Raw genomic sequence first — 26725 nt, forward strand, 5'->3', positions numbered from 1 at the left:
GCTAACCAAACAACAAATCTGCCATTTCATACTTTAATACGTTAAAAATCAAAATTCTTCATTCTGGTTTCTAAGAATCACCACTTTAAAAAATATCTTTACTAGCATTATCATACTTCTCAGTTAGTTTTCTGTTCAAGATTATTTCCAAGCAGAGACAAGGGCAGACACACTCTAAATTCTGCTCCTTCCTGACAGAGACTCAGAGAAGAGAATGAGGCTGCACTGGGGTGGGGATGCTGAAGGAGTGATAATGGCCTTCTGGGCCCACTAACAGAGCCAACTGCTCCTACTTTATGGCTCAGCAAAAATTATTATTGCAAGACGTTACACACACAAAATTGTCTATGTCGATTCTGAGCAGTGATGCCAAAACTCTACTGCTGTAGTTCTCAAGCCTGGATGTTTAATAAATTCACCAAAATATTAAAAAAAAAAGAGAGAGATTCCTGGGCTCTTGCCCCAGAGATTTTGACTCAGTTGGCCTGGCGGAGTACTTGGAAATATGATTTTCCAAAGAGCTTTCCAGGTATGCTATTCACTCAGTATTAACAACAGCAAGAACTTAAGAGAAACTTCTGTGCATTTACCTACTTAATTCTGACCACAACCTTATTAGGACAGTAGTCTATCTTGCAGACAAGGAGACTAAGGCAAAGAGATAGTATCTTGCCCAATTTTACACAACTAAACAGAGGAATTATGATATGAGCCTCTTAACCACTACACCAAACAACATTCAACAAAGGGTCAACATTCAACAAATGTTTATTGAGTAAATACTTCTAGAGACATAACTTAGAAAATAAATTAAAAAGGTGACTGTGAACATGTGGGAGGGTAATTTTAAAGACAGAGGTCAGGGAAGGTCCCCCTGAGAAGACATTGGTACAGAGACTTAAATGATGACAGTGGCCACGGAACAATCTGAGGGAAGAACATTCTAGATGGGGGAATCACTGCTGCAAAGGTCCTATGGAGAGAACAAGCTTGAAGTGCTTGAGGGACAAAGCGGCCGGGGTGGCTAAAGCAAAGAGAGCAAAGTGACAAGACAAAACCTGAAGGTATAAAGGCGTTAGTTATGCTCTATGCTTTGGGGTCAGACTCTAGCCATGAATTCCAGCTCAGCTGCTTATTAGCTGTGTGATCTGAATGTTATTTAATCTTCTCATGCCATGCCCTCCCTTTTTTTCTTTTAAATAAGACTGACTGACTGATTTTTGGCTGTGCTGCACAGCATGTGAGATCTCAGTTCTCCCACCTGGGATTGAACCCATGCCCCCAGCAGTGGAAATGTGGAGTCTTAACCGCTGGACTGCCAGGGAAGTCCCTATCTTAACAAATTGGATGCATTTTCTTCTATATATCATTAAATAAAGGAAGGACTTTCAGGACAAAAAATGCTAAATTTGTAACACAGCATGCCTAGAAAAAAACAATCAAGCAGCAAAAGGCGGAAACCATTAAGAATTAAGGGACAGAACTCGTGTCTCCCACTGCTGTTTTAAGATTGCAGAATAGTTAATGTCTTGGTATGTAAATGTTCCTCAACCATAAATGGAGATTACATATGACTTCTGATTGTGATGAATAATGCCCTTACTGATTTCTGGTTTATCTCTGTATGTAGTACTAATCCCAGAGAAAGCACCTTTTACAATATAGCAAGAAGGGGAGAACACCACCTTCCACACATAATCCTTTCTTCAAAATTCTAGGGGGGGCGGGTCATAGTTTAACATGAAAGAGATTAAAGTTAAAAGTTAAAGTGAAGTCACTCAGTCGTGTCTGACTCTGTGTGACCCTGTGGACTGTAGCCTACCAGGCTCCTCCGTCCATGGGATTTTCCAGGCAAGAGTACTGGAGTGGGGTGCCATTTCCTTCTCCAGGGGGTCTTCCTGACCCAGGGATCGAACCCAGGTCCCCCACACTGTAGGCAGACACTTTACAGTCTGAGCCACCAGGGAATCCCTTGAAAGAGATTAAGAGATTACATTTCATTCCCATGATTGGTTCTTTCCATCTTCTTGTTTCTAAATATTAAGGAGGGAAGTTTTTTCTTTTTCCTTTATTTTTTTTCTCTTTTGCTCCTTTCTTTTCTTCTATATGGGTGTTATCAATGTCGATTTGACACTACTGGCTAATTTTGGGTTGATTCCAATCAAGATGAGGTTTTAATACTCTTTTGTAAAGTTCAAAAGATTAAAAGGTTAAATGGGTTAAACATGTGCTGTATTATAACTAAGAGATGAATCTGCCTTGAATTTTTAAAGAAACACATGGGATATATGTTTAAAGATGGGAATAAACAGATGGAGACAAAACTCCTCTGAGAAGAATGTAAGCCCTTATTTTTAAAAAAAAAAAAGAAATCATCAGCTTGGGTCAAGAAGTGCAGGTATGTGAGAAGTAAGAATGCAGATGCAGAAACTCATGAGTTTTCTTCCAAATATAAGAAGAAAAATCAAGAATAAATATCTTCTAATAGGCAAATTTTTAAATTACTCATTCATTTTCCTAAAATTTATTCTGAAATAAAAAAAGTTTACTAGAAAAAAAAAATTATCCCAGGAAAAATAATGTAAAGAAGTAACATTCAGAATATAATTCTTGATTTTCCATTTGGGTTGTGTCAAAATAAATAATTATTACACAATAAGATAATACTAAGAAATGGTATTAAAAAAAGAATATTGAAAACATAAGTTAGTACAATATAAGCACCATTACAGACTTTCTAATAAAATTGAGGATATGCCTGGCTTCACTTTTTTATAGAACTATAGAAAATGTCTCAAAATACTGTTTTAGGTGCCTGTAACGAACAATTCCATCTCACTCCTAGAGCAGTGATGCATGTTACTAAGGCAGCTCTCCCACTGCAGTGGTAATTTTACCAATAGATTACAACTTCCATAAGAATACAGATCATGTCTTATATATTCCATTATGTTCCCCTTGTAATAGCTATCAGACAGAATTATGCAGACACAAAAAGAAGTACTCAGTATATAGCACATCAAACCTCTTTACAGATCAGTGATTGATCGTAATAGGAAACACTGACTCTGAACACCAATTAAGTAAAATGTTATTCCCTCTAAAGCAATTCCATTCTTCTCACTAGTACGTTTATACGACAAAAGAATTACACTCATATTATGTTTTCAATTTCAACAGTAAAAATTTAGGGACTTGCCTAGTGGTCCCAAGCTTAAGACTGCACCTTCCAATGAAGGGGGTTCAATCCCTGGTAAGGGAGTGAAGATCCCATGTGCCTCTCAGCCAAAAAATCAAAACATAAAACAGAAGCTCCATTGTAATAAATTCAATGAAGACTTAAAAAATTTTGTGGAAATTTGTTTTCTCTTTTGTTTCATACAGACTTTCACAATAATCTTGATTTTGCCTGTTGACAGGCAAAGTCTAAAATATTTACCGTCTGGTCCAGGAAAAGCTTGCTGATCCTGTGACAGGCTTAAGTCACGGAAATATCAAGAAGGAGCATCCAAGTATCTTTTGATGGGAGTAGGTAGTGACATCAGAGAAAGCTGCCTACAAAGAGCGCTGGGTGGGCTGAGGTCAAAGGATGAGACTGAGTTAGCTGGGCAAAGGGAGTGTGGGTTGGGGCAAACGTGGTCCACACAGAGGGAAAAGCACCTGCAATGCCCTGCAAGCCGAAGGGGCTGATGCATCTAGAAATGTGCTCAGAGTGGCTGGAGCCAAGAGAATAGAGAAGGAGGGATCATGGGAGTGGGAGTGGTGGGGGTGGGGGGATGTTGCTGTGAGGTCAAGCAAGGTCAGGACCGAAAAGAGTGCCTTGAATTTAGCAACAAGTTGCTGAGAAGGACTTCCTGAGCGATTCAGTGGTTAAGAATCTGCCTGCCAATGCAGGGGACCTGGGTTCAATCTCTGGTCCTGTGCACCAGAGCTACTGAGCCCGTACTCTAGAGGTCATGAACCACAGTGACCGAGTCCACGTGCAGCAACTACTGAAGTCACGTACCCTGGAGCAGTGAGAAGCCCACGCGCCACAACTAGAGTAGGCCCGGCTCGTCACAACCAGAGAAAGCCTGCAAGCTGCAATGAAGACCCAGTGAATCCAAAAATAAATACGTAAATAGAAAAAGCTATTAATGAAAAAAGGTGCTGAGAGACAACTGGCGGATTGCTTATTTTCACAGTGAAATTGGTGAGAGCAGTCTCCGTGGACTGGGAAGAACATAAGCCAGGATGCAGTGGGTTAAGAAGAAAACGGTGAAGGTCCAGAGTTGGTCAGAGACAGACAGCAGCAGCTACAGGGGGATGTGGAGTAGTCTTCAGGAAGATGGGAACGATCTGAACGTTCCACTTAAATGTCAAAGGCAAAGAACCCCCAGGAGAAGTGAGGGAAGGGGTTTTGAGTAAAAATGGAATGATTAGCCTTGGAAGGAGGTAGTTCCCCTCTTCCACTACAATCAAAGGGAAGCTGAAAGAGCCGGGCAGGGATGCAGGAGAGTTTTTAGGCAGAGTACCAGAAAAGTGAGGAAGCTTTTTTAAGATGGTATCTACTTTCTCTGTGACGGAGGGAGAGGCTAAAGAAGAAAGAGTAGGCTTTAAAAAGTCAAAGCTGATCACTGGGGCGGAGAGCTGTGTGGGAAGACATCACAGGATGGCAGGGCAGAGCTGAGGACCCAGCCAGGGAGGAGATTATGGTTTGTAGCAGCAGTAGCCTGTGGAGGGGCGAGGTTTCATCTAGCAGCATCTGGAAGCCTGGGTGTGGTCCACTAGAGGTGAACATCTGGACTGAGCCAGGGTGGAAGTTTTGTCAGACGGATTTACAGAATTACTGGATGGGAAAAGGCAGTGGAAGACACTGACAAGAGAAGGGACGAATGGATGGACCACAGAGGCTAAGTAAAGCAGGGACAGAAACAATAAAAGGAAGGAGGCCCGCCAGGACTGAGGCAGAGAGGCTCAATGAGACTAAAACCAAAAAAAAAACCAAAAAAACAAAAAAAACTGTGATGAGAGTAACCAAGCATATTAAAAAGCAGAGATATCACTTTGCTGACAAAGGTCTGTACAGTCAAAGCTATGGTTCTTCCAGTAGTCATTTGTGGACGTGAGAGCTGGACCATAAAAAGGCTGAGCATTGAAAAACTGATGCTTTCGAACTGTGGTGCTGGAGAAGACTCTTAAGAGTCCCGCGGACAGCAAGGTGATCAAACCAGTCAATCCTAAAGGAAATCAACCCTGAAATATTCACTGGAAGGATCGATGCTGAAGCTGAAGCTCCAATCCTTTGGCCACCTGATGCAAAGAGCTGACTCACTGGAAAAGACCCTGAAACTGGGAAAGATTGAAGGCAAAAGAAAAGGGCAGTAGAGAATGAGATGGTTAGATAAAATCACTGACTCAATGGACATGAATTTGAGCAAACTCTGGGAGATAGTGGAGGATAGGGGAGCCTGGCATGCTGCAGTCCATGGGGTCGCAAAGAGTCAGACACAACTTAGCGACTGAACAATGAGAGTAACCAAGAATGATGGGGTTCTGGCTGAGAATGACACTGAAGTTTTCAGCGATGTGGAAAATCCCTGGTGGTCCAGTGGTTAGGACTGCGAATCTGTGGTCTCACTGTGGAGGGCCTGGGTTCAATTCCTGGTCGTGGAAATAAGATCCCACAAGCTACGAGGTGCCCTCCTCCCTCCCCAAAAAAGTTTTCAGAAATGGAATAAGGCCCGTGTGTGACTGCAAATGTAGCTGAGATGAGTGGTATGAAGGTCACTGCAGATGAAGAGAATAAAGTCAGAGTAAGAAAGGTTCAGGTTCCACTCAGCTTCCACAAAGCAGTATCTGGATGTTGGGACTTGTCTCAAGAAAACATCTGCACCCCAGTTTTAAAACATGATCTCAGGGGACAATTCTCAAAATTCAGTTTTCCAGAGTAGTCAAATAAAATTAATTTGGTCCATCTCAAACCTGTGTGCTAAATAAAACTTTTCTTTAGTCATTGTTGAAGGGAACTTTCCTTGGTAAAATAAACACCTAACTTTTTAAAAACCATAGTGAAAACAAGATCTGGAAAGAAACCTCTAGGTGGAAACATGGCCTCTGGGTAGTCAAGAGTGCAAATTAGATTCAGAAATGGGAGGGTTATTCTTTCAGCTTTACTGTTTCCTAACTTCAGTCAGCCCCAGGCTACACATTAGAACAAACATGAATGGAGATGGATGCTCAGGGAGGGGTCTGAGAATCTTTTTTTTTTTTGGCAAATACGAGGTACCAGTTATGTGTTAAGACTAGAAGACTACTGAGTAATGGGTGTAGACAGCTGTATCAACAAGTTATCTCAAAAGTTTATTAAATACCTGTTGTATTTAAGTAGAAAAAAAAAAACCAAAAACCCATGGGTAAAGAGGGGGCGTGACAGTTTGCAAAGGCTTCATTGAGCTGACGTTGAAGTTAGGGCTCAAAGGATGAGAGAGGGCCTGGCGGGCGGGTAAATCGCCGCCGCTTACCGGGGCTGGAGTCCCGCTCCTCGTCCTCCGCCGACCCGCCGGCCTTGAACCCGGGCGGCAGGGCCGGCCCAATCAGATCCCTCGCCATCCGCGGGGTCAGACACTGAAGACGCACACAAGTGTCTCCAAGCAGAGTCAGAACTCCAGGACGGGCAGCCAGCGAGCCGCCGAACGCTAGGGAAACTCTTCCGGCGCCGGCCGATGACATCTCAGCTTGTGATTGGCTGATCCTTGCTATTGGCAATAACGGAAGTGACGCCTAAGGCTTGCTGCGCACTCGCACGCAGGGTTGACTACCAGGCGGGTGGCGATGGGCGACCCGGCTGGTGGTGCTGTTCCTCCCGCCGGGTGGTTCCCAGCCCCCGAGCTGACCCCGACGCTGGGGCCTCTACGCGACCGAGCCTCGCGGCCGAACAACTGGATGCTGTGGGCGATGCCGCCGCCGCCGCCGCCCTCGTCGCTTCCCGCAGCAGGGTCCGAGCCTGCCTTAGAGGCACAGCCCCGCGAGGAAGCCCGCACTTTCCCCGGGGCACCTCCCCCCTTCGACGCCCACATTCTCCCCGGGGCGCAGCCCCCCTTTGACGCCCAGTCCCCCTTCGATTCTCAGCCTCAACCCAATGGCCAGCCTTCCTGGAATTTCCAGGCTTCAGCGTCACGGTACTGGACGCAGTCTCCTGGTGGTTTTCCTTGGCATCAGCAGCCCCACAGCACTCCAGGTAGGTTGTTAACGCCTTTCCGTACCACCCCTTATCTTTCTTTTCCATCCCTATTTCCTCCTCCTCTTCCACCCTTGTTACCCTCTCCTCTTCTGATACTGCCTTGCACTCTTGGAGTCCGGTCATTAATGTCTCACAGTTTGTTCCACAGTTACGTTTTCCCGACTTGTTCATTTAGTTCAGCAATTATTTGGTTAATTCCAACTATGAATCAGGACGTGAGGGTACAGCAGTGAGCAAAACATTCAGGAATTCTTATCTTAGGCCTTGGCATCTCTTGGTGTAAGGTGGCAGACAATAAACAAAATAAAGCAGGGCGTATTAGAAGGCAGTGAGTGCTGTGGAGAGAGAAAGCAGAGTCACAGGCAGTGCAGATTTAAATGTCAGTCAGTCATGAGTAAGGTGACATTGGAGCAGAGACTTAAGGGAGGTGAGGGATCAGTTGTTCTTTGTCTGACTCTTTGCAGCGCCATGGACTGTAGCCCACCAGGCTCATCTGTCCATGGGATTTCCCAGGCATGAATACTGGGCTGGGTTGCCATTTCCTTCTCCAGGGGATCTTCCCGACACAGGGATGGAACCCGAGTCTCTTGCAGTGCATATGTCTGGGGGTTAGCCGTGCAGGCAGAGGGACTTGTAAGTGCAGAACTTGTAAGGCAGGAACTGTGTGTGAATCACTATTCTTCCTAGAAAGGGTGGAAGTGAAAGTCGCTCAGTCGTGTTGGACTCTTTGTGACCCCATGGATTGTAGCCTGACAGGGTCCTCTGTCCCTGGAATTCTCCAGGTGAGAATTCTGGAGTTGGTTGCCATTCCCTTCTCCAGTGGATCTTCCTGACCCAGGGATCGAACCTGGGTCTCCTGCATTGCAGGAGGATTCTAGAAATGGTGGGCTGCCACTATTTTAACTCAAGTATTTATGATGTGCTCTAGCAAAATATTAAATAATCGTACAGTTTTTAACATTTGTGAATCTCTTTTTGTTTTCCAGTTAAACATTCTTATTTTCCACGAAAGCATGATGCAAGGGTCAATGACTTCAGCGTCTCTCCCAGAAGAAAACAGAAAAAAAAGGTATTTTTAAAGATGTTCTTAAATGTGACACTTTGGTCTCTATGTCACTGCTTCATATCTCATCTGTCAGAACTGTTGCTGTTTTGCATTCATCACTGACACACCATAGCTTTGCTATAAAAGTATCTTGAAGAGTCTTGGTTGTAAGTAAAAACTTCAAGCAAAATCTTCTTGTGAAAAAGTGGAGAAATTGTACAAAAAGAAAACAGTCAATCCATTTACATATAGTATCAGGAGTAAATATGGGGAATTATGATTACAGATAAATGTAAATGTTATTGAACTTCAATAAAGTAAAAAATATATGCTGCAGCTGCTAAGTCGCTTCAGTCGTGTCCGACTCTATGTGACCGTATAGACGGCAGCCCACTAGGCTCCTCTGTCCCTGGGATTCTCCAGGCAAGAACACTGGAGTGGGTTGCCATCTCCTTCTCCAATGTATGAAAATGAAAGGTGAAAGTGAAGTTGCTCAGTCTTGCCCGACTCCACTAACAGCTTGGGAGGGGAAGGATGAAATGAAAAGTTTTTGTGTATTTTCAACCCTTGATTATATTCAGAAACTGAGCATTAAAATAGACTTCCTTTATTCTGATGTAGCTTAACAATCTGGTCTTTCGACTTTTAAGATGTATAAATAATGTCATTAGAATAAATTGAATAAGATCTATATCCTGAAGTTATTACCCTTCATTTTGGTATCAAAAGTGTATTGCTGATATTTACAAAATACTGTGAGTGTGTAATATATTTAATAACATAATCTCAACATTGAACAATTGGAGTTTACTTCCTATATAGTCTTATCATTGTAATAATTTTTTTGTTTTATGTTTAAACATAAAAATAGTAAATTGAGAATAAGGAAATAACTATTATTTACCTATTTTTTTTCATTTAGTAGTTATATATATACACACACACATTGTTTTATTTATTCTAAAGAAAGAAATGCTGTTTTTACCCTGAATATTTATTTTTAGGTTATTTTGACATATGCTCTACTGCATTTTAATTAGATTACCAATTTGAAATCTATTAATGGTTTATATTAACTCTATTCAGATTAAAATTTTTTTTGGCCATGCCTTGTGGCATGTGGGATCTTAGTTCCCTGCGTGCCTGCTCAGTCACTCAGTTATATCTGATTCTTTGTGACCCCACCAGGCACCTCTGTCCATGGGATTTCCTAGGCAAGAAACGAGGAGTGGGTTGCCATTTCCTCCTCCTGTGGATCTTCCTGACTCAGGGATCAAACCTTCATCTCTTGCATCTCCTGTATTGTCAGGCAGATTCTCTACCACTAAGCCACCTGGGTAGCCCTGAACAGGCATCAAACCTTGCCCACTGCATTCAAAACACAGAATCTTAACTGCTGGACCACCAGGGAAGTCTTAAAATTTTTTGTAACAAACCTGGCTTTTCCTCATGTATATGTTAAAGAAATAGAATCACCCCTTCATTAGAAATATATTCAGAAGCTTCTTCCACATGTAAGAGTATGTGAAAAATCAAAGCCTACATATTTTTACTGCTGATTGAGTTCTCACCCAAAGCCTAATGCTTCTTCATTTTTATTTGCAGAAAAGAAAGGAACCCGTTTTTCACTATTTTTGTGATACCTGTGATCGTGGTTTTAAAAATCAAGAAAAGTATGATAAACACATGTCCGAACATACAAAAGTAGGTTTCTTGGTTATCCTGATTTTATTTAGCAAAATGGGTGTATTAGGTAGAAATTCTGAGCTTTCTTCCTGTAAAAGTGTAGAGTTATCATAGGAATGTTGTTTGAAGACAAGTTGAGACAGTAACCCTGGGATTTGCAGTTTGAGGGTGGGGAGCTTCCACTTCAGGAGTTGGTGAGATGGCAGCAGAGGAGAAGGGAGGGCTGGCAGCTGTTGAGAAGTAAAAAAAGCTAGGAAGTTCTTAGTTAGGTAAGTGCTCTTCAGTTTGTAGGAGTCATGCTTGACTTTAGGAAATAAGAGCATTTTACAACATTGCTGATGTCCTGCGTTCACTCAAATGGAGAAGTGAATGCTATGTATTATTGTACTATATACCTTTAGAGTGCAACTTGGTTTTGGAGTGAGTTTTGTCTTGCTATTGACTGGACTGAACTGAACTGATTGTTGAAAGTATTCACGGATAATACCACATAGACAGGATACTAGGTTATAATGCCAGAATATGTCTGTATGTATAGTAGAAGGGTATGTTTTTTATGAGAAATGTTGAATTGAATCTTTTTTTTTTTTCTTAAAAAACAAAAACAAAAAACAAAACTCTGTACAGTGCCCTGAGGTAGATTGCTCTTTTAGTGCACATGAGAAGATTGTCCAGTTCCATTGGAGGAATGTAAGTTATTGTTTTTTTTTTTTTTTGATACACGCTCTTTTTATTTCATTGATCTGTTATCTTCATAGCACTTTATCTACATAGCCTAATAATAAGCAACATTCATGAGCCTTTGTACTTGATAAGTCATTTTTATAATCCATTATTCAGTGTCATCATCCATTGTGGACTAGATAAATCTTGGCCCTGTTTAAAAGATTTATAAAATGATTTGCCCAGGGCCTCAGAACTCATTCTTGCACTTGGGTTTCTTAGCTGCAAATTCTGTGCTTGTTTTACTAAACTGTGCTGTTTTAGATTGTTTTGTGTACTCATCATTTCTCTAGCTAACTCCCTCAACTATAGTCGGTCAGTCATATGAATATCTAATATTACTCAAGAAATTGATGACATTTGCTTTATAACCAAGATTATATCATGGCTTGCTTTTCTTTTTAATCAATAGCACTAAAGACATGAAAAAAATTACTCTTTTTTTCTTTAAAGGAAAAGTCATAATAAGGATAGATAAAACCTGCTTGCTTAGTTTTAAAATTCTCTGCTAGTAAATGTACTGTTGGGTACAGCATCTTCATTATCTCCTATAATTCTTGAGATTTAGTAAAAAACATACAGTATGCTTCCTGATATTCAGCAGGCCTTTTCCCCTTAGATGCATGCTCCTGGTATGAAGAAAATCAAGTTAGACACTCCAGAGGAGATTGCAAGATGGAGGGAAGAAAGAAGAAAGTGAGTAAAGAGTTCAGAACTTGTGCAGCAACTTTGTTTTACCCTGGCAGAGCTGAGTACTTCAAAATAAAGACCATCTGGCCCTAAGGAACAATTTGAAAAAGGAAATTTGGTCTTTTATAACATTGCAGATGTTCAGTTTAAAATGCAATGGCACCCCGCTCCAGTACTCTTGCCTGGAAAATCCCATGGATGGAGGAGCTTGGTGGGCTGCAGTCCATGGGGTCGCTGAGGTTTGGACACGACTCAGTGACTTCACTTTCACTTTCCACTTTCATGCATTGGAGAAGGAAATGGCAACCCACTCCAGTGTTCTTGCCCGGAGAATCCCAGGGACGGCGGAGCCTGGTGGGCTGCCGTCTTTGGGGTCGCACAAGAGTCGGACATGACTGAAGCGACTTAGCAGCAGCAGCAGCTCAAAATGGCCAGTCCTGACTTTTGTTGTTGTTCTTCAGAATTGGCTTACAGTGACTTTGAGAGTATTGTTACTTGATGTATGATAATCACACAATTTTTATTGTAGTTTTGATTCATTGCATCACCTTATAATCTTGCTGCTAGGAAATGGGACTGTCAAGTGTATTATATGAGGCTATTATGAAATGTAGCTTTTGGTAGACCTAATAGAAACTCTTGATAAATAACTGATGTTATAATGGGACTTTGCTCTTTGAGGGGAGCCACTATGTGTCCCCTCAGTTTGATGTTCAATACAAGACAGTGATGGGTGGTGCTATTAAAAAAAAAAAAAGCATAATATTTTGCTATGTTTATTGTTTTGATTATTTTTTAAAAAGTTGTTGAATGCTTGCAGTATGCTAGGCATAGGGAGTATAGTGACAGAATAATACAAGTGCCTGTCCTTATTTATAAAAAGACAGGGGATTTCCCTGGCAGTCCAGTAGTTAAGATTCCACGATCCCAATGCAGGCGTCATGGGTTCGATCCCTGGTTGGGGAACTAAGATCCGGCATGCCACATGGCATGGCCTGAAGAAAAAAAAAGCAAAGACAAGAAATGTTGTCCTGTAATTAAAGTCTTAAGAAATTTGAGCCTTACCATGACGACCTGTAGTTTTATACTTACCAGGGAGGAAAGCTTAGTAGGAATCTAATCAGAAATGGCAACCCACTCCAGTATTTTTGCCTGGAGAATCCCATGGACAGAGGAGACGGGCGGGCTATGGTTCATGGGGTCGCAAAGGGCTGGACATGACTGAAGCAACTTAACCACCATCTCCATCCGGAATCTACCAGTGAAAAATCCCATGAAGATGCTATTATATTGTCTTCTCAGGAAGGACCAGGGTACCTCATCCTGAAGCACAAGACCAAATCAAAACTATTAGGGGGTGATCAGCTGCACTTTTAGGTCAATAGCTGTTTTTCTGGAATTAAAAAATGAGAGCTTGACATAGAAGGTTGTTCTTTACTGCTGTTTAGTTGCTGAGTCGTGTCCAACTCTTTTGTGACCCCATGGACTGTAGCCTGCCAGGCTCCTCTGTCCATGGGATTCTCCAGGCAAGAATACTGGAGTAGGTTGCCATTTCCTTCTCCAGGGATCTTCCCGACCCAGGGATCGAATCTGCGTCTGCTGCATCCCCTGCACTCCTTACTGCTGAGCCACCAGGGAAGCCCTAATTAGGAAGAGTTATCCTCAAAGGTCAAGATACTTAAAAACTTGACCAGCTGATACAGTTTGTTCTTAGTTCAGCTTAAAGTTTTCAACTTAAATCCACTGTGCATATGCCTACGTAGTGCTATGTCAGATGTTACACTGATGTGAAAAAGTGAGTTACTGCCCTTTAAAGCTTTACAGGTAATTCTGAGGAAAACCAGCAAAAAGATTTAGAACCAACTGAGAACAAATAGCTTTCAGTAAATGCGTGTATGCTGCTGCTGCTGCTGCTGCTAAGTCGCTTCAGTCGTGTCCGACTCTGTGCAACCCCATAGACGGCAGCCCACCAGTTCCCCGTCCCTGGGACTCTCCAGGCAAGAACACTGCGGTGGGTTGCCATTTTCTTCTCCAATGCATGAAAGTGAAAAGTGAAAGTGAAGTCGCTCAGTCGTGTCTGACTCTTGGTGACCCCATGGACTGCAGTCTACCAGGCTCCTCCATCCATGGGATTTTCCAGGCAAAAATACTGGAGTGGGGTGCCATTGCCTTCTCCAATGCGTGTATAGATATCAGTTATTAATACTGTGCACAGAGTTGGATGAGTTTGGACAACCAGAGGAAATAAACCTGGATCCAGCCAGTCAGCATGGACTCAATGGATTTAACAGAATTTCAAGAGCATTTTTGGCCAAAATATGTAAGAATCTTGGCCACCAGGAGTAGGATGTTCTAAAATGCCTTTTCCTCGTGACTTCTGGCAGAATCTTACTTACCTTGTGAGACTTGCTTAAATGTCACTTCACTTGTCATTCCCTTCTTACTCTTCATTTGCTCTTAGCTCAGTGCTGTCGGAGCACCAGTCTGTGATGAGATAAGGAGCTTGTACCAGAATGTAAATCTGTACCTTACTCCCTTCATTGAGGAAGTCTTGGTAAGAAGTAGTAGTTAGCTAACCTAAGTATTTTGCTTAGGGACATAGTTGGTTTATACCTTGGCCTAGGTGTAATGGATAGGCTGCCCGTCCATGGACCAACCTACTGTAAAGTATTGTTCACTACTTTCTGTATGAATACATAGCTCATTAATAGAAACAAAACAGCATTTTTTGCATTATAAGTGGCCCTAGTCTTAGACACCTTTGATTCTGCTGCTCTTTGTGCAGTACCTGGAATTAAGTATGTAGAAAATATTTGTGGACAGAATGACTGTTAAATGGTGCAGAATGGGAAGAATCTGGTGGCTCAGATGCTAAAGAATCTGCCTGTAATGCAGGAGACCCCAGTTTGGTCCCTAGGTCAGGAAGCTCCCTGGAGAAGGGAAAAGCTGCCCACTCCAGGTTTCCTGTCTGGAGAATTCTATAGACAGAGGAGCCTGGTGGGCTACAGCCATGGGTTCACAAAGACTCGCACACGACTGAGCAACTAACTTCAACTTAACATGAGAGGAACCAGTCTTGGCATTGATAAGAAGCCTTAGCCATGGCATAGTCAGACTTAGAAATCAAAGGAGTCCGGACCATGCCTTGATTTGACTTAGTGAAGAATTTGAAGCAGTGCATGTAAAGGGTCTTATCTCCTCTAGGTGGCTTCTTTACAGGTATAATGCTTTTCTCCTCATGATTCCACGTCACTCTGGTTTTTTTGTTTTTTGTTTGTTTTACTTGTTTGTTCTTTATCTGTTGGTTGTATCTTTTTCTCATTATTTGGCATGGAGGAGTGCTCACTTCAGCAGCACATACGCTAAAAAATTATTTTGCACAGAGGAATAATCAAACGGGAGTTAGCTCCACTTCCTGATACTTAGTTTTTGAGGCCCTGGTGATGATGGTATTGAATATTATATCCTGTTAGATGGATCAGAAGTGTCCTACCTGCAAAAATTTTTCCCCACTGACTTTCTCCCACTGACTTTCCTCTGACTTTGGTCAGTAGGAAGTTGTTGCAGCTCAGTGGTGCTAGCCAGTGTTGTGCTGATAGATGTTTAATTGTTTTGAGGAATGATAGACTAGTTGGCAATGATTATGAAGCAACTACCGGCTTCCCTGGTGGCTCAGAGAGTAAAGAATCTGCTTGCAGTTCTGGAGACCTGGGTTCGATTCCTAGGTTGGGAAGATCCCCTGGAGAAGGAAATGGCAACCTAACTCCAGTATTCTTGCCTGGAAAATCCCATGGACAGAGGAGGCTGGCGGGTTACAGTCCATGGGGTTCCACAGAGTCAGACCAACACACTACACTCACATAAAGCAAATAAGAAGTTAACTATGTAAGCTGTTTAATCTCTCAAGTTTGGAGTTCCCTTAAGACAGTAGGGAAGGTCTGAAATGAGTCACTGATTTGCCATCTTTGGTTCTTTTATCTCTAGCAGTTGTTTAAATTAAATCATGTAAAACTGAGAAAGCTGGACCTATTATTAAACTTCTCTGTCTATAGCTGTATTACTCTCCCCAAATTCTCCACTCCACCTTCCTCCTCAGCATATAAGTGGAAGGACCTCATCAAGTCTGGAGGAGTGGGGTGTTCCTTGATGAAGGGAGGTTGAGTTGAACTTAGACCTAGTTGGGAAGAAATAAGCGGGAGCAGGGACTAGTGGTCAGATGGGTTGGCATGGGCATCGATAAGAGATGATAGCAGCTTTTGAGAGATGGCAGTTGTAGGGACAGAAAGAAGGAGGTGGATAGAGAAGACTTGGGAGATGAAGATAGGCACTGTTTGGCAATTGAATGTGAGGTTGAGGAAGGAGGTTTGGAGGAGACGTCCAAGTTCCTGGGGTGAGGTGGTGCCTGTGACTGAGACAGGGACCCTGGCAGAGAGGGGGTGTGGGGGTGTTGCTCTGAGACATCACAAGAGTATGAGGAGATTCCAAGACATCTGTTTGAAGATGCTGTGTAGGCATTGTGACTCAGAACAGATTGGCTAGAGAGACATTTGAAAATCACGAAACCATGAATTCGGAAGACATTAGGAACTAAGTTTCCAATCAGGTCCAGGTTCAACTCAACCTCACTTTGTCAAGGAACATCCCACCCTTCCAGACTAGATGAAGGCCTCTTTCTTATAGGCTGAAAAGGAGGGTGGTGTGGAGGATTGTGGGAGACTCAAGCAGCTAAAGAATAGAAATTGAACAGTGGGTCCAGTTTTCTCAGATATGAAAACTGGCTGGTTTTACTCCCTTTCAAACTATCTTCCCTTTCTACTCCACCTACAGAGAGAGGGCAGATAGTCTGATAGGGAGTGAAACCAAGCCTGCTGAGCAAGAGCCAGAGAAGCAGAAGACGACTCAGAATGTAACCTGTTTTGGAAGCCAGGAGAGGGGAGGATCTCAAGACAGGAAATGTGGGGATCAGTGCAGATTGCTGTGGGAAGGTAAAATAAAACAAGCCCCCAGAGTGACTGGTTTTGCGACCTGTAGGGCTGTCTTGATGCGGATTCCAGACGATTGCTCCTTGGCCCTTTTTGGGGTTTCCCACCGTCTGTCTCTACAGCTTTCTGCAGCTCTCACACCCTTCCGCGTGATTCTTAACAAGAGGGATTGCCATTGTCGTGGCCATTGGGGTTGTGGTTCCACTGAAATTGTGTATGCTTTGAATTCCACTGACTTTTTGAGACTCACAGTTTACCGTAGAGTTCATCTGGCACCTTTTTACCTTCCAGTTTCCAGGGTCCTTCATCTCCATGCAGTTTCTGCCACTTACTTTCACGGTTGCACCATGGATCTGATTTTCTGGACTTTCTGCCCCAGAAGTCCTAAAGTTGGGCTTAACTCCTCTTTGGGCCTAACCTCTGTTCTGTTCAGCTCTCTCCCTGTCCCTTCTACCTCTGTAGATGGCACCGGTCCTGGGCGAGTTGAGACCTCTCATCTCTTACCCCTCTTCCATCTTGGCCTCCTGCCAAGTTGAAATCAGTTCCACCCCTCTCAGCAGCTCAGCTCCTCCATTCTGTTGCCCTTCATCACACCTACTGGCAAAAATCTCAGCTCTGCCTCAGTTTCTCAGTGTTGTTGAAGAAAACCACACAGCTTAAGTGTGCTCTTCAGGTGAATATTCTGCAGTGTTATCACACTTAAGGAGTTGACTTGACCAACAAGGTTAGGTTATTCTCTTTGCGTTTGCTGTTTTTTTCCATGCAAAATTAGATGCTAATATGCATGTATTTCTTAGTTATATAGGTGACTATGTAGAAGAAAATTTAAAAATAAATTTGCTAAGCTGATTTTATTTTAGCCAACTGAAATGCCAGTGAAAACAGAATGCCTTGGAACTGACAGTGAGAATAATGTGAGGTGGGGTTCATACGTCTCATCTTTTCTGATTAACCGCACATTGCTTGCTTATAGGAGCTCTTTGTCCCATCATATCCCAAACAGGTTCTTTGAACTTTCAGCTTCAGTTTTGATCATGCTGCTGCTTCTAGAAAAATCTTACCTTTTCCAGCCTTGAAATTCTGCTCACTGGTTTAGTCCAGCTGAAATCCTGCCAGCCTAAATTTGGGTGAATATTTTTCCTCATCCGTCTAGAGTAATATCTTGTCCTTCTTTGAATATGGTATCCTCTCTGCCTGTTTGGTGTAGACGCCCCTTATTCTGGTCCAGTTGATGAACTTTTTTGCTTATGAGTCTTTAAAAAAAATTTACAATCTTTAGAAATGTTAATACCCACAGTTTATGTGACTGTTTATATCCCGTGGTGGCATAGATACAAGGGTTGGTTATAAATGTTAATGCTGGGAAAGATTGTAAGGCAGAAGGAGGAAAGGGCAGCAGAGGATGAGATGGTTGGGTAGCATTACCAACTCAGTGGGCGTGAATCTTAGCAAATTCCGGGAGATAGTGAAGGCCTGGAAAGAAGCCTGGTGTGCTGCCAAGAGCTGGACAGGACTTAGCACCTGAACAATAAAAACATAAAGGTTGATATATGTAAATGAGATTTGAAAATATTTTTATTGTGGGTGTAATTCTGTTTTGATACTTCTAAGTAAGCAGTTGGAGAAGTTGTACTGAGATTCATATTTTTAATTCATGTTATAAATTGTATATCATTGTTAAAGAAATTGGGCAGTGTTGATCTGATTAGCAATGATAGTTGGAGTTAATATAACTAGTGGTACTTAAACCGCTGTGGTTTCAAACAGTAACTCCTCATCTCACAGGGCAAGTCGTCGCTGAGACAAAGCAGGCTGGTGTGTGTTTGGAGGTGTTGCTCTCTGCAGTAGCTCCTCCTGTGAAGCTGAGCTCTGCCACCTTGTGGTTTTTGTGCTGCAGGTGCTTTAAAGGAAAAAGTCCACTGGCTTGAGAAACTTACGGAACATGTGAACTAGCTTAGGTAGTGTATGTTTATATAAAGTCCCTGGTGGAAGACCAGTTTGGTTTGCTAATAAAATCAAGAAATCTCAGCCACCTTTGAATGTATGTTGATATGCATTATAGCTTTGAGTAACTTCCTGACAAGAGTTTAGTTTGAAATTAGAGGTAAACCTTCAGTATTTGGGGCTTCCCAAGAAAACTAAGATCATGGCATCCGGTCCCATCACTTCATGGCAAATAGATGGGGAACCAGTGGAAACAGTGGCTGACTTTATTTTTTGGTGCTCCAAAATCACTGCCAATGTTGATTGCAGCCATGAAATTAAAAGATGCTTACTCCTTGGAAGGAGAGTTATGACCAACCTAGGCAGCATATTCAAAAGCAGAGACATTGTTTTGTCAACAAAGGTCCGTCTAGTCAAGGCTGTGGTTTTTCCAGTGGTCATGTATGGATGTGAGAGTTGGGCTATAAAGAAAGCTGATCACCGAAGAATTGATGCTTTTGAACTGTGGTGTTGGAAAAGACTGTTGAGAGTCCCTTGGACTGCAAGGAGATCCAACCAGTCCATCCTAAAGGAGATCAGTCCTGGGTGTTCATTAGAAGGACTGATGTTGAAGCTGAAACTCCAATACTTTGGCCACCTGATGCAAAGAGCTGACTCTTCTGAAAAGACCCTAATGCTGGGAAAGATTGAGGGCAGGAGGAGAAGGGGACGACAGAGGATGAGATGTTTGGATGGCCTCACCGACTCAGTGGACGTGAGTTTGAGTGAACTCCGGGTGTTGGTGATGGACAGGGAGGTCTGGCGTGCTGCGGTTCATGGGGTCGCAAAGAGTCAGACACGACTGAGCAAATGAACTGAAGTGGCGCTCGTGGTAAAGAGTCCACCTGCCAGTGCAGGAGACGTAAGAGACACAGGTTTGATCCCTGAGCCAGGAAGATCCCCTGGAGGAGGGCACGGCAACCCAGTCTAGTATTCTTGCCTGGCGAATCCCATGGACAAAGGAGCCTGGTGGGTTACAGTCCGTAGAGTTGCAAAGAGTTGGACACAACTGAGGTCGCTTAGCACAGCATAACATTCAGTATTTGAAAAGGCAAAGATTGTTTTATATATGACCAAGGTTACTGAAAAACAGGAGTAGACTCTTGCCCTTAAGACCCTCACTCTAATAGGAGATGTAGGAAGATCTATAAATCATCAGGAGACCACAGGCAACAGAAGTTTTCATTTTTGCCATGCAGTGCTAACACTGTCAGTCAAGGGGTATCTGGTGTCTCTGGAAGGCAGAGCATTCAGATCGTTTTGTAAGACTTCTTGTAAGAGGGGTCATGCCACCCCTCTCCCCACCCCAATATGTTTTAAGGTGGTGGTTATTCTTCTTTAATGTGTAGTTCCGACAAACATACGAAGTTCTGTTCAGTTAAAAACCTTAAGGCTTTCCACTAATAATTTGCAAAAAAAGAAATCGCAGCCAAAAAACCTCAAAGTGATTCTTTCTTCATTTTCATCTTCTGGGGGTACAAACGCTGTATGATTTGGCATTAGGGAAAATTGAGTGAGAGGTTCATTTCCAAAACCTGGCTTTTCAAGACTGAAACCCACTTCACAGCAGATGGGCTGTCCACTAGGTGGAGTAGTTCTCTGTTATTTATTGAAGCAGTTAACTGGCTCTGAGGAAACGCCTAACAGTTGCGCCCCCAGTTCTTGCAGAATTCCAGTAGCGGGGGTGTGCTCCTGAAGAATGCTACATCTTTTTGAAGTTTGAAAAGACTGAAATAAAAATGTAGTCGGGTTGAAGCAGCTGTGGTTCAGTGAGAGTCCAGAGGGATTTTGTTTTTCTAGAAAACAGGCTTAAGGGAAAAGCCAGTGAGTGGGTGGAGATTTGAGAAGGAAAAGGGTAACATAACCAGCATGAGATGTGCCAAGACAATGATTGGTTCCGTGTTGCCCATTTATTGACTCTGGGGCTTAAGAGCTGTCACTGGAGGCTTATGGCCTAGGCAAGGGGAAGGCAAAGAGGAGTTAAGAAGTGAAAGAGAAAAAGGAAAAAAGTGTTACAGTTTCAGGGTCAGTTCCTTTTGGGGTGTTGGGGAAAGATGGAAATAGGGAGAAAAGTGATAAAAATCAAGAGACCAACTGTGGAAATATCACTTCTCACAGTCTTTATAGCTTCATAACATCCGTTCTTTACCAGGAGACATTGAACTAAGCTTTATCATTACGTAACTGCAGTCAGTGTAAGACTGTTTGTGATATCTTTTCCAGTGGTTTGCTGTGTGTTTGTGTACTTTAGAAACCTGAACTGTGCCTATGTCCAAGATCCAGACTTTTCCTTAATCTTGTATCTCAGTAGTATGTTGCCGGAAGGAGCTTCCTGATGATCATATGTACAACTAGGTCTTATGTTCCGGGATTCCCATTTTGGGGAAAAATCTGCTTTCTAGTACCCTTGTTTTCTGTAGTTTTTAGTCTCTGTGTACCGAAGAGTGGCATAACTTTGGGGAAGAAAGTTTTATTTAAGCACTGAAAAACAGAATCTTAAAACTTTGGGAGGGTTGGAAACAGCCACTACCTTTAGGAAAGTGATAACTTTAATCAGCCAGAAAGAAAAAGAGAGCTGTTTTTAAAAGACTTCCACCAAAGGAGTTTCTACAACATTCTTGATGTCTCATTTACAGGGTTCTTTCTTGTATCTCACCTGGAATCCACTTGCTGTAACAAATTCTGTATATTCCTTATCATTGAGAAGCGCTTCCACACCGCCTGCTTACTCACGCAGCACTGTAGGACCAAGTTCTTGGTTTAGCTATAGCCCAACATGTTAAGTCAGGGCCGGTTTGCAACGCTCAGAAGAGAAAGGTTAAAGAAATATAAGCAGTAAGAATAAGTGAATTTCAGAGATGTGAGAAAGTGTTGAGTAGCTGTGTGTTACATGTCTAGACACCGTGGGGCCTGTGAAAGTCATCACCTTTTCCCTCAGCATCTCTGCTTGTGGGAGTTTGTCTTCAGATGGCGAACAGCTGTCGGCCATCTTCTCTGTAAGATTGTGGTGTTTTTGACACTTCTCTTCCTTTTAAAGGCTGCAAGTTGTTCCAGTTGCTTTCATCTTTCTTCGGAGGTTTTATTTTTCATCCTGTTAATCATCTGTGAGTCTCTTCTGAATCCCTCCCAAGTTTGAGTTTTCCTCAACATTCCTTTTCAGTTCAGCGGTACAAAGCTGGCTGTATCACCCTGAGAGTTTCTGATCCCTTCTGAGTGTCGTGAGGGGAGGACTTCACACTCGTACCTGCGCTGGAGTCCTTGTATTTGCTTTCTGGAAGTGTAGTCATGCGGTGCTGACTGGCTGTCAGATTTTTATCTCCTGTGACCTTGGTCTTTTCCTCTTATGTTTATTTATAGCTTGTACATTAATCATGTTTTATTTATGAAGTTTATTTTTCTTGGCTGGGTAGATTGCTTTGTTCTGTCCTCGCTGAAATCCATTGCTTTTTTGTTCCTAATTACGTCACCACTTACTCAATGTCATTTCCATTCTTATCTTCCAATGTGCCCAGCCCATGAGCTTCATATTGTCTGAGCTGTGCACGTCAGTGATGCAGACGTTGTAAAAAGAAGGGTGGAAACAGTGTCCTCGAGATAATGGCCGAACACAGTGTGTTGATGTTTCTCAGAATTCATTCTGGTGAGCAGCCAGGCTGAGTGGTAGGAGAGCTGTCCGTGTTCGCCCGCCTGGGATCTGCTCCTCTCACCACCAACGTTTGGTGCCTCCGTTTCCACACAGCTGTGCCAAGGAACAAAGAAAGCTTTGTCGGAGCAATTCATCTTGCACGCTGCTGTCAGATTTAATCTCACCCACTGCCTTGTTCATCTCTCTCCCTGTTCAAAACTTTCAGTGGCTCCCCATCACCCCTGACTCAAAAATAGGCCTTCTAGTCTGGCATTCAAGGCACATTTGGGCCCCAGCCTCCCTTTCTGGTCTGATTGCCTGTAACTGTTTCATCCGAAATGAACCCCTTGCCTCTCCCTGGATCTCTCTCGCACTTTTAGACCTTGGTTTGTCTGCGTTGTCTGCTCTGCTTGGAACACTGCCCCTCTCCCATTGGATTGTGTCTGTTAACACCATTTAAGGCCAGTGTCTTTCGTGTTCCTTTCTCTGTGGGTTTCTTCATCTAGATAACGATCTTTCCTCCCCACCCTCCAATCTTTGTGCTCCCAAGGGGGTGCTTATTTTATTTTGTACCTTGTTATAGTTGTTCTTTAGAAATAACCATGCTTTTCTTGTCCTTCCTGGTAGACTGTTTATTTTTTGAGAAGTGTCTCTTCCTTATCTTGGTAACTTTGGATATACCTACTAGTATGTGTTTGCGTAAGTACATGCCTAAGAAAATACATTTTTTTCTTACAGTACTTATGGATATGTGCCAAATATGTGAATTATATCCATTTCAGCACATTATATATTTGACTTGCATTCTATTGTAAGTTCCTTACCTGGTAGCAGACTGGTAGTAGAGTTTGTGGACTGGCCACTGGTCAACATCATTGTAGACCTACTTTTTTTACCCTTAAAAAAATCCAGAAGGAATTAAAAGTTTACGTTAATTTACTGTATTAGTCATTTTTAGTTAAACCAAAACTGTTAAATGCAGCAATTGCTTGACTGCATAATTAACACTGTACTCTAAAAAGCCCTTTTATAATGGATTCTTATTGTTTTCTAGAAACTACCCAACTCTAGCTAATATTGAAAGGAAGAAGAAGTTAAAACTTGAAAAGGAAAAGAGAGGAGCGGTGTTGACGACGACACAGTATGGGTAAGTTCCTGAAAATCGCTTGCACTTTCAATGCTCGTTTTAAATGAATATACATTCTTACAAATAATAAAAAGGGAACACACCCGAATCCTAAAACCTCTGTATTTTCAATTCTGAAATTTTTGCTTTTGTAACTTTTTTGCTGAATTTTTAAAATTGTATTTTAAAATAATATACCTATACTCATAGGTATAGTATGAGTATAATAATACACTATACTCATGTGGTTTTCAAAATGATCTATATTCACAGGTCTTTTCTGTCTTTGTCCCCTGGCTGAGCAGTCCTCCTTCCCAGAGACAACCCGTTTCGCCTCTCTAGAGATGTCCCATTTGTATACAGCACAGAGATAGTAGTCTCTTCTGTTCTTTTCCTTTTCGATATGGTCCTCCGTCTTGCTTTTTTTAGCCAAATAATGAATAGTCCTGTATTAATATATAAGCAAGACTCCTCATTCTCTGGGTGTGTAGGAAGGGTAGGAATATCCCCACAAGGTCGTCTTTTTTTTTTTCCTTAAACCAATTCTCTGTTGACATTCATTTTCAATCTTTTCCTAATAAAAAGTTGCCCTTATTCCCCTGTACAAACATTTTACACATGCAGATGTTTCTGAGGGTAGGTTCCTAGAGGTGGATTTGCTGAGTCAAAGACATGTATTCATAATATTGATAGCTAAGTGCCAAACATCAGTCGCAGAAGCTATCCCAGTTTACTCTCCCAGCAGCAGGGTATGAGACGTCCCATTTTCCCAGTATCTCACCTTCACAGAACTTTCCCATTTTATTTTGTATTGTGTACAACTCAATGAATTCGTCCATGCATGCATACCTACATACCTGTGTAACTTCCGCATGGATGAACGATATATAGGATGTATTTACCTCACAGAGCGTCTCTCTTAGGCCTTCCTACCTAGTTCCACGCCTCCCCACAAAGGTAACCTCTTTTGAGTAATATCATCATAGATTTATCTTACCTGTTTTTGGAAACTTGTATGAAAGTGAAATTCGCTCATTTGTGTCCAACTCTTTGCGACCCCAAGGAATGGAATTCTCCAGGCCAGAATACTGGAGTAGCTTATTCCTTCTCCTGGAGTGGGTAGCCTATTCCTTCTCCAGGGGATATTCCCAACCCAGAGATCGAACCCAGGCCTCCCGCGTCGCAGGCGGATTCTTTAGCAGTTGAGCCACAGGGAAGCGGAACCTTGTATAAGTGGAATCACATAGTATATCTTCTTTGGTGTAGTTTCTATGGCTCAAAATTATTTTGTGCTGTTTGTCCGCATTGTTGCATGTAGCTGTAAATCCATTCTTAATCCATTCTGCTGTATAGAACTCAGCTATGAGAATGTATCTGGGTTGACCAAAAAGTTCACTCTGGTTTTCCTGTAAGATGGTACGGAAAAAGCGGAACAAACTTTTGGCTGTGCCTATATATTCATTCGGCTGTTGGACGCTTGGGTTGTTTTCGCTTTGGGCTATTATGAGTAAAGCTGCTATGAACATTCTTTTGTTTGTGGACGTAAGTACTTGCTTACTGTGTGTTTAGTTATGATAGACGCAGGCAGTTTTCTGAAATGGTTGTACTGATTTATATGCCTACTGCTGCTGCTGCTGCTGCGACTCTGCATCTAATTTCTCTGTGTCCTGTTCAGTATGCAGTATTGTTATACGTTACACCTTTTCCTCATGTCATGCCATTTCCTTCATGACTAATGATGTTGGACATCTTTTCATATGCTTATTGGTCATTTTGATAATTCTCTTGTGAAGTGCCAGTTCAAATCTTTGACTGTTTTTTAACAGAGTTGCTTTTCTTGATTTGTAGGAGTTACTTAGATGCAAGTCACTTTTTGTATAGAGTATAGGTGGTGCAGATACAGTCTTGCAACTTGTGGTTTGCCTTTTTACTCTTAGTAGGTGTCTTTTTTTTTTTTTTTCCCCCTCTCATCACAGGTGTCTGGGGTCAGTTGGGGGATATCTGCTGATCTTGACAGTCACAGCCAGGGGTTGGCTAGCTGATGGGCAGGGTGCCTGTGTAGTTAACCATTTCTCGTAGCCTTCATTCTTGAGTGTAGATCATCTTTCTATCTGATACTATTTTTCTTTTGCCTAAAAGACTTCCTTTAACATTTCTTATAGTGAGGGCATGCTGAAGACTTCTTTCAGCTTTATGTGTCTGAAGAGATTTTATTTTGCCTTCTTATTTGAAAGATAATTTTGCTAGATATGCAGTTCTAGGTTAATGGTGTTTTTGATATTTACAGTACTTTAAAGATGTTGCCCCACTGTTTTCTCAGTTGCATGATTTCCAAGAGAAATCTGCTGTTAACATTACCTTGTTCCTCTGTGTAAATACCTTTTATCTCTGGTTGCTTTTAAGATTTTCTTTTCATCACTACCTTTAAGTTAATTATTATATGCCTTAGTGTTATTTTCTTACCTTGTATTATTGTCCATTGAGGGTATATGTAATGAACCTTTTTTCAAAAGGTCTTTTTTTTTTTTTTTTCCCTGGGCATAGTTTACATAAGCATGTGCTCACATAATTATTTGTTTTCCTCTTAAGTGTAGTAATTAAGGTGGTTTGAGAGGACACTTGATTTGAGCTAGCTGTGAAATTGTGCTTGGTCTATGATCTTTAAGTTTATCCCCCTGTAACATGAAGAGAATAATTGAGTTGGCCAAAATGTTTGTTTGGGTTTTTCCGTAAGATGTTATGGAAAAACCAGAACCTTTTTGCCACCCCAATACCTGTCTGATCTATTTCAAGGAGTTATCATGAAGCTCAAACAAGAAACAAGGTAGTATGTTTGTAAAATCATCAGAAACTTTAAGGCTCCTTAAAATTAAGTAGTTAACACACTTCATAAAGTCTAAGGAATATCTTGTGTGCTAAGTTGCTTCAGTCTTGTCCAGCTCTTTGCAGCCCTGCGGACTGTAGCCTGCCAGGCTCCTCTGCCCATGGGATTCTCCAGACAAGAATACTGGAGTGGGCTGCTGTGCCCTGCTCCAGGGGATCGTTCAGATCCAGGGCTGGAACCCACACCCGCACTGACAGGCGGGTTCTTTACCACTAGGGCCACCTGGGAAGCCCCGAGGAACATTTTACTTTATGTATAATAGGAATGAAAAAATGCTGCCAATTAAACTCACTTGCTGTTGATTGAACAACAGAGCCCAATTTAGAGGAATTGAATTATGGGAAGGAAATGTGCAATTTGGAATTGATAAAGTATGATATATTTGTGTTTTCATTTAATGTTCTGTCTTTGGAAGCCATTGAGTTTTTTTCTGATCTCTTCAGTGTAGTAGGTGACAAGTAGTTGATTTGACAGATAAGTTTCTTTTGCATTCAGTAATCTTTTTCAAATTTTTCTTGAAAGGTCAGTGCCTTTTATATTAAGAATTGCATTTTTCTTATTGCAGCAAGATGAAGGGGATGACCAGACATTCGCAGATGGCAAAAATCCAAAGTCCTGGCAGACATCACAAGTGGAAAAATGGCCATGCTGAACAGGGAACAGCTGCTGGGTCAGGCAGCCGCTTGGGTGATGTGAAGCCTGAAAGTCCACGTGAGGCAAATTCAGACCCCCTGGGTGTTTTGGTAAACACTGACTCTG

At 42.1% G+C, this 26725-nt stretch overlaps 2 protein-coding genes across 3 annotated transcripts in view; one reads left to right on the forward strand and one right to left on the reverse strand.

Moving 5' to 3' along the window:
- The window catches only part of GPALPP1 (GPALPP motifs containing 1), a 33176-nt gene extending 26464 nt beyond the window's left edge, over positions 1-6712 (reverse strand). For both annotated transcript variants that reach the window (XM_005687426.3, XM_013968232.2), the window contains exon 1: positions 6504-6712. In XM_005687426.3, the coding sequence (XP_005687483.3) occupies positions 6504-6711 (208 nt within the window). In that variant the 5' untranslated portion in view covers position 6712. The remainder of the gene's footprint in view (positions 1-6503) is intronic.
- Positions 6762-26725, forward strand: part of NUFIP1 (NUFIP1, FMR1 interacting protein 1) — a 33291-nt gene continuing 13327 nt past the window's right edge. Inside the window, exons 1-7 of the mRNA XM_005687587.3 lie at positions 6762-7219; positions 8209-8291; positions 9873-9971; positions 10581-10643; positions 11296-11372; positions 23011-23103; positions 26532-26725. Of these exons, the coding sequence (XP_005687644.2) occupies positions 6814-7219; positions 8209-8291; positions 9873-9971; positions 10581-10643; positions 11296-11372; positions 23011-23103; positions 26532-26725 (1015 nt within the window). The 5' untranslated portion in view covers positions 6762-6813. The remainder of the gene's footprint in view (positions 7220-8208; positions 8292-9872; positions 9972-10580; positions 10644-11295; positions 11373-23010; positions 23104-26531) is intronic.

The sequence above is a fragment of the Capra hircus genome, chromosome 12 (genome assembly GCF_001704415.2).
Source record: "Capra hircus breed San Clemente chromosome 12, ASM170441v1, whole genome shotgun sequence".
NCBI classification, from domain to species: Eukaryota; Metazoa; Chordata; class Mammalia; order Artiodactyla; family Bovidae; genus Capra; species Capra hircus.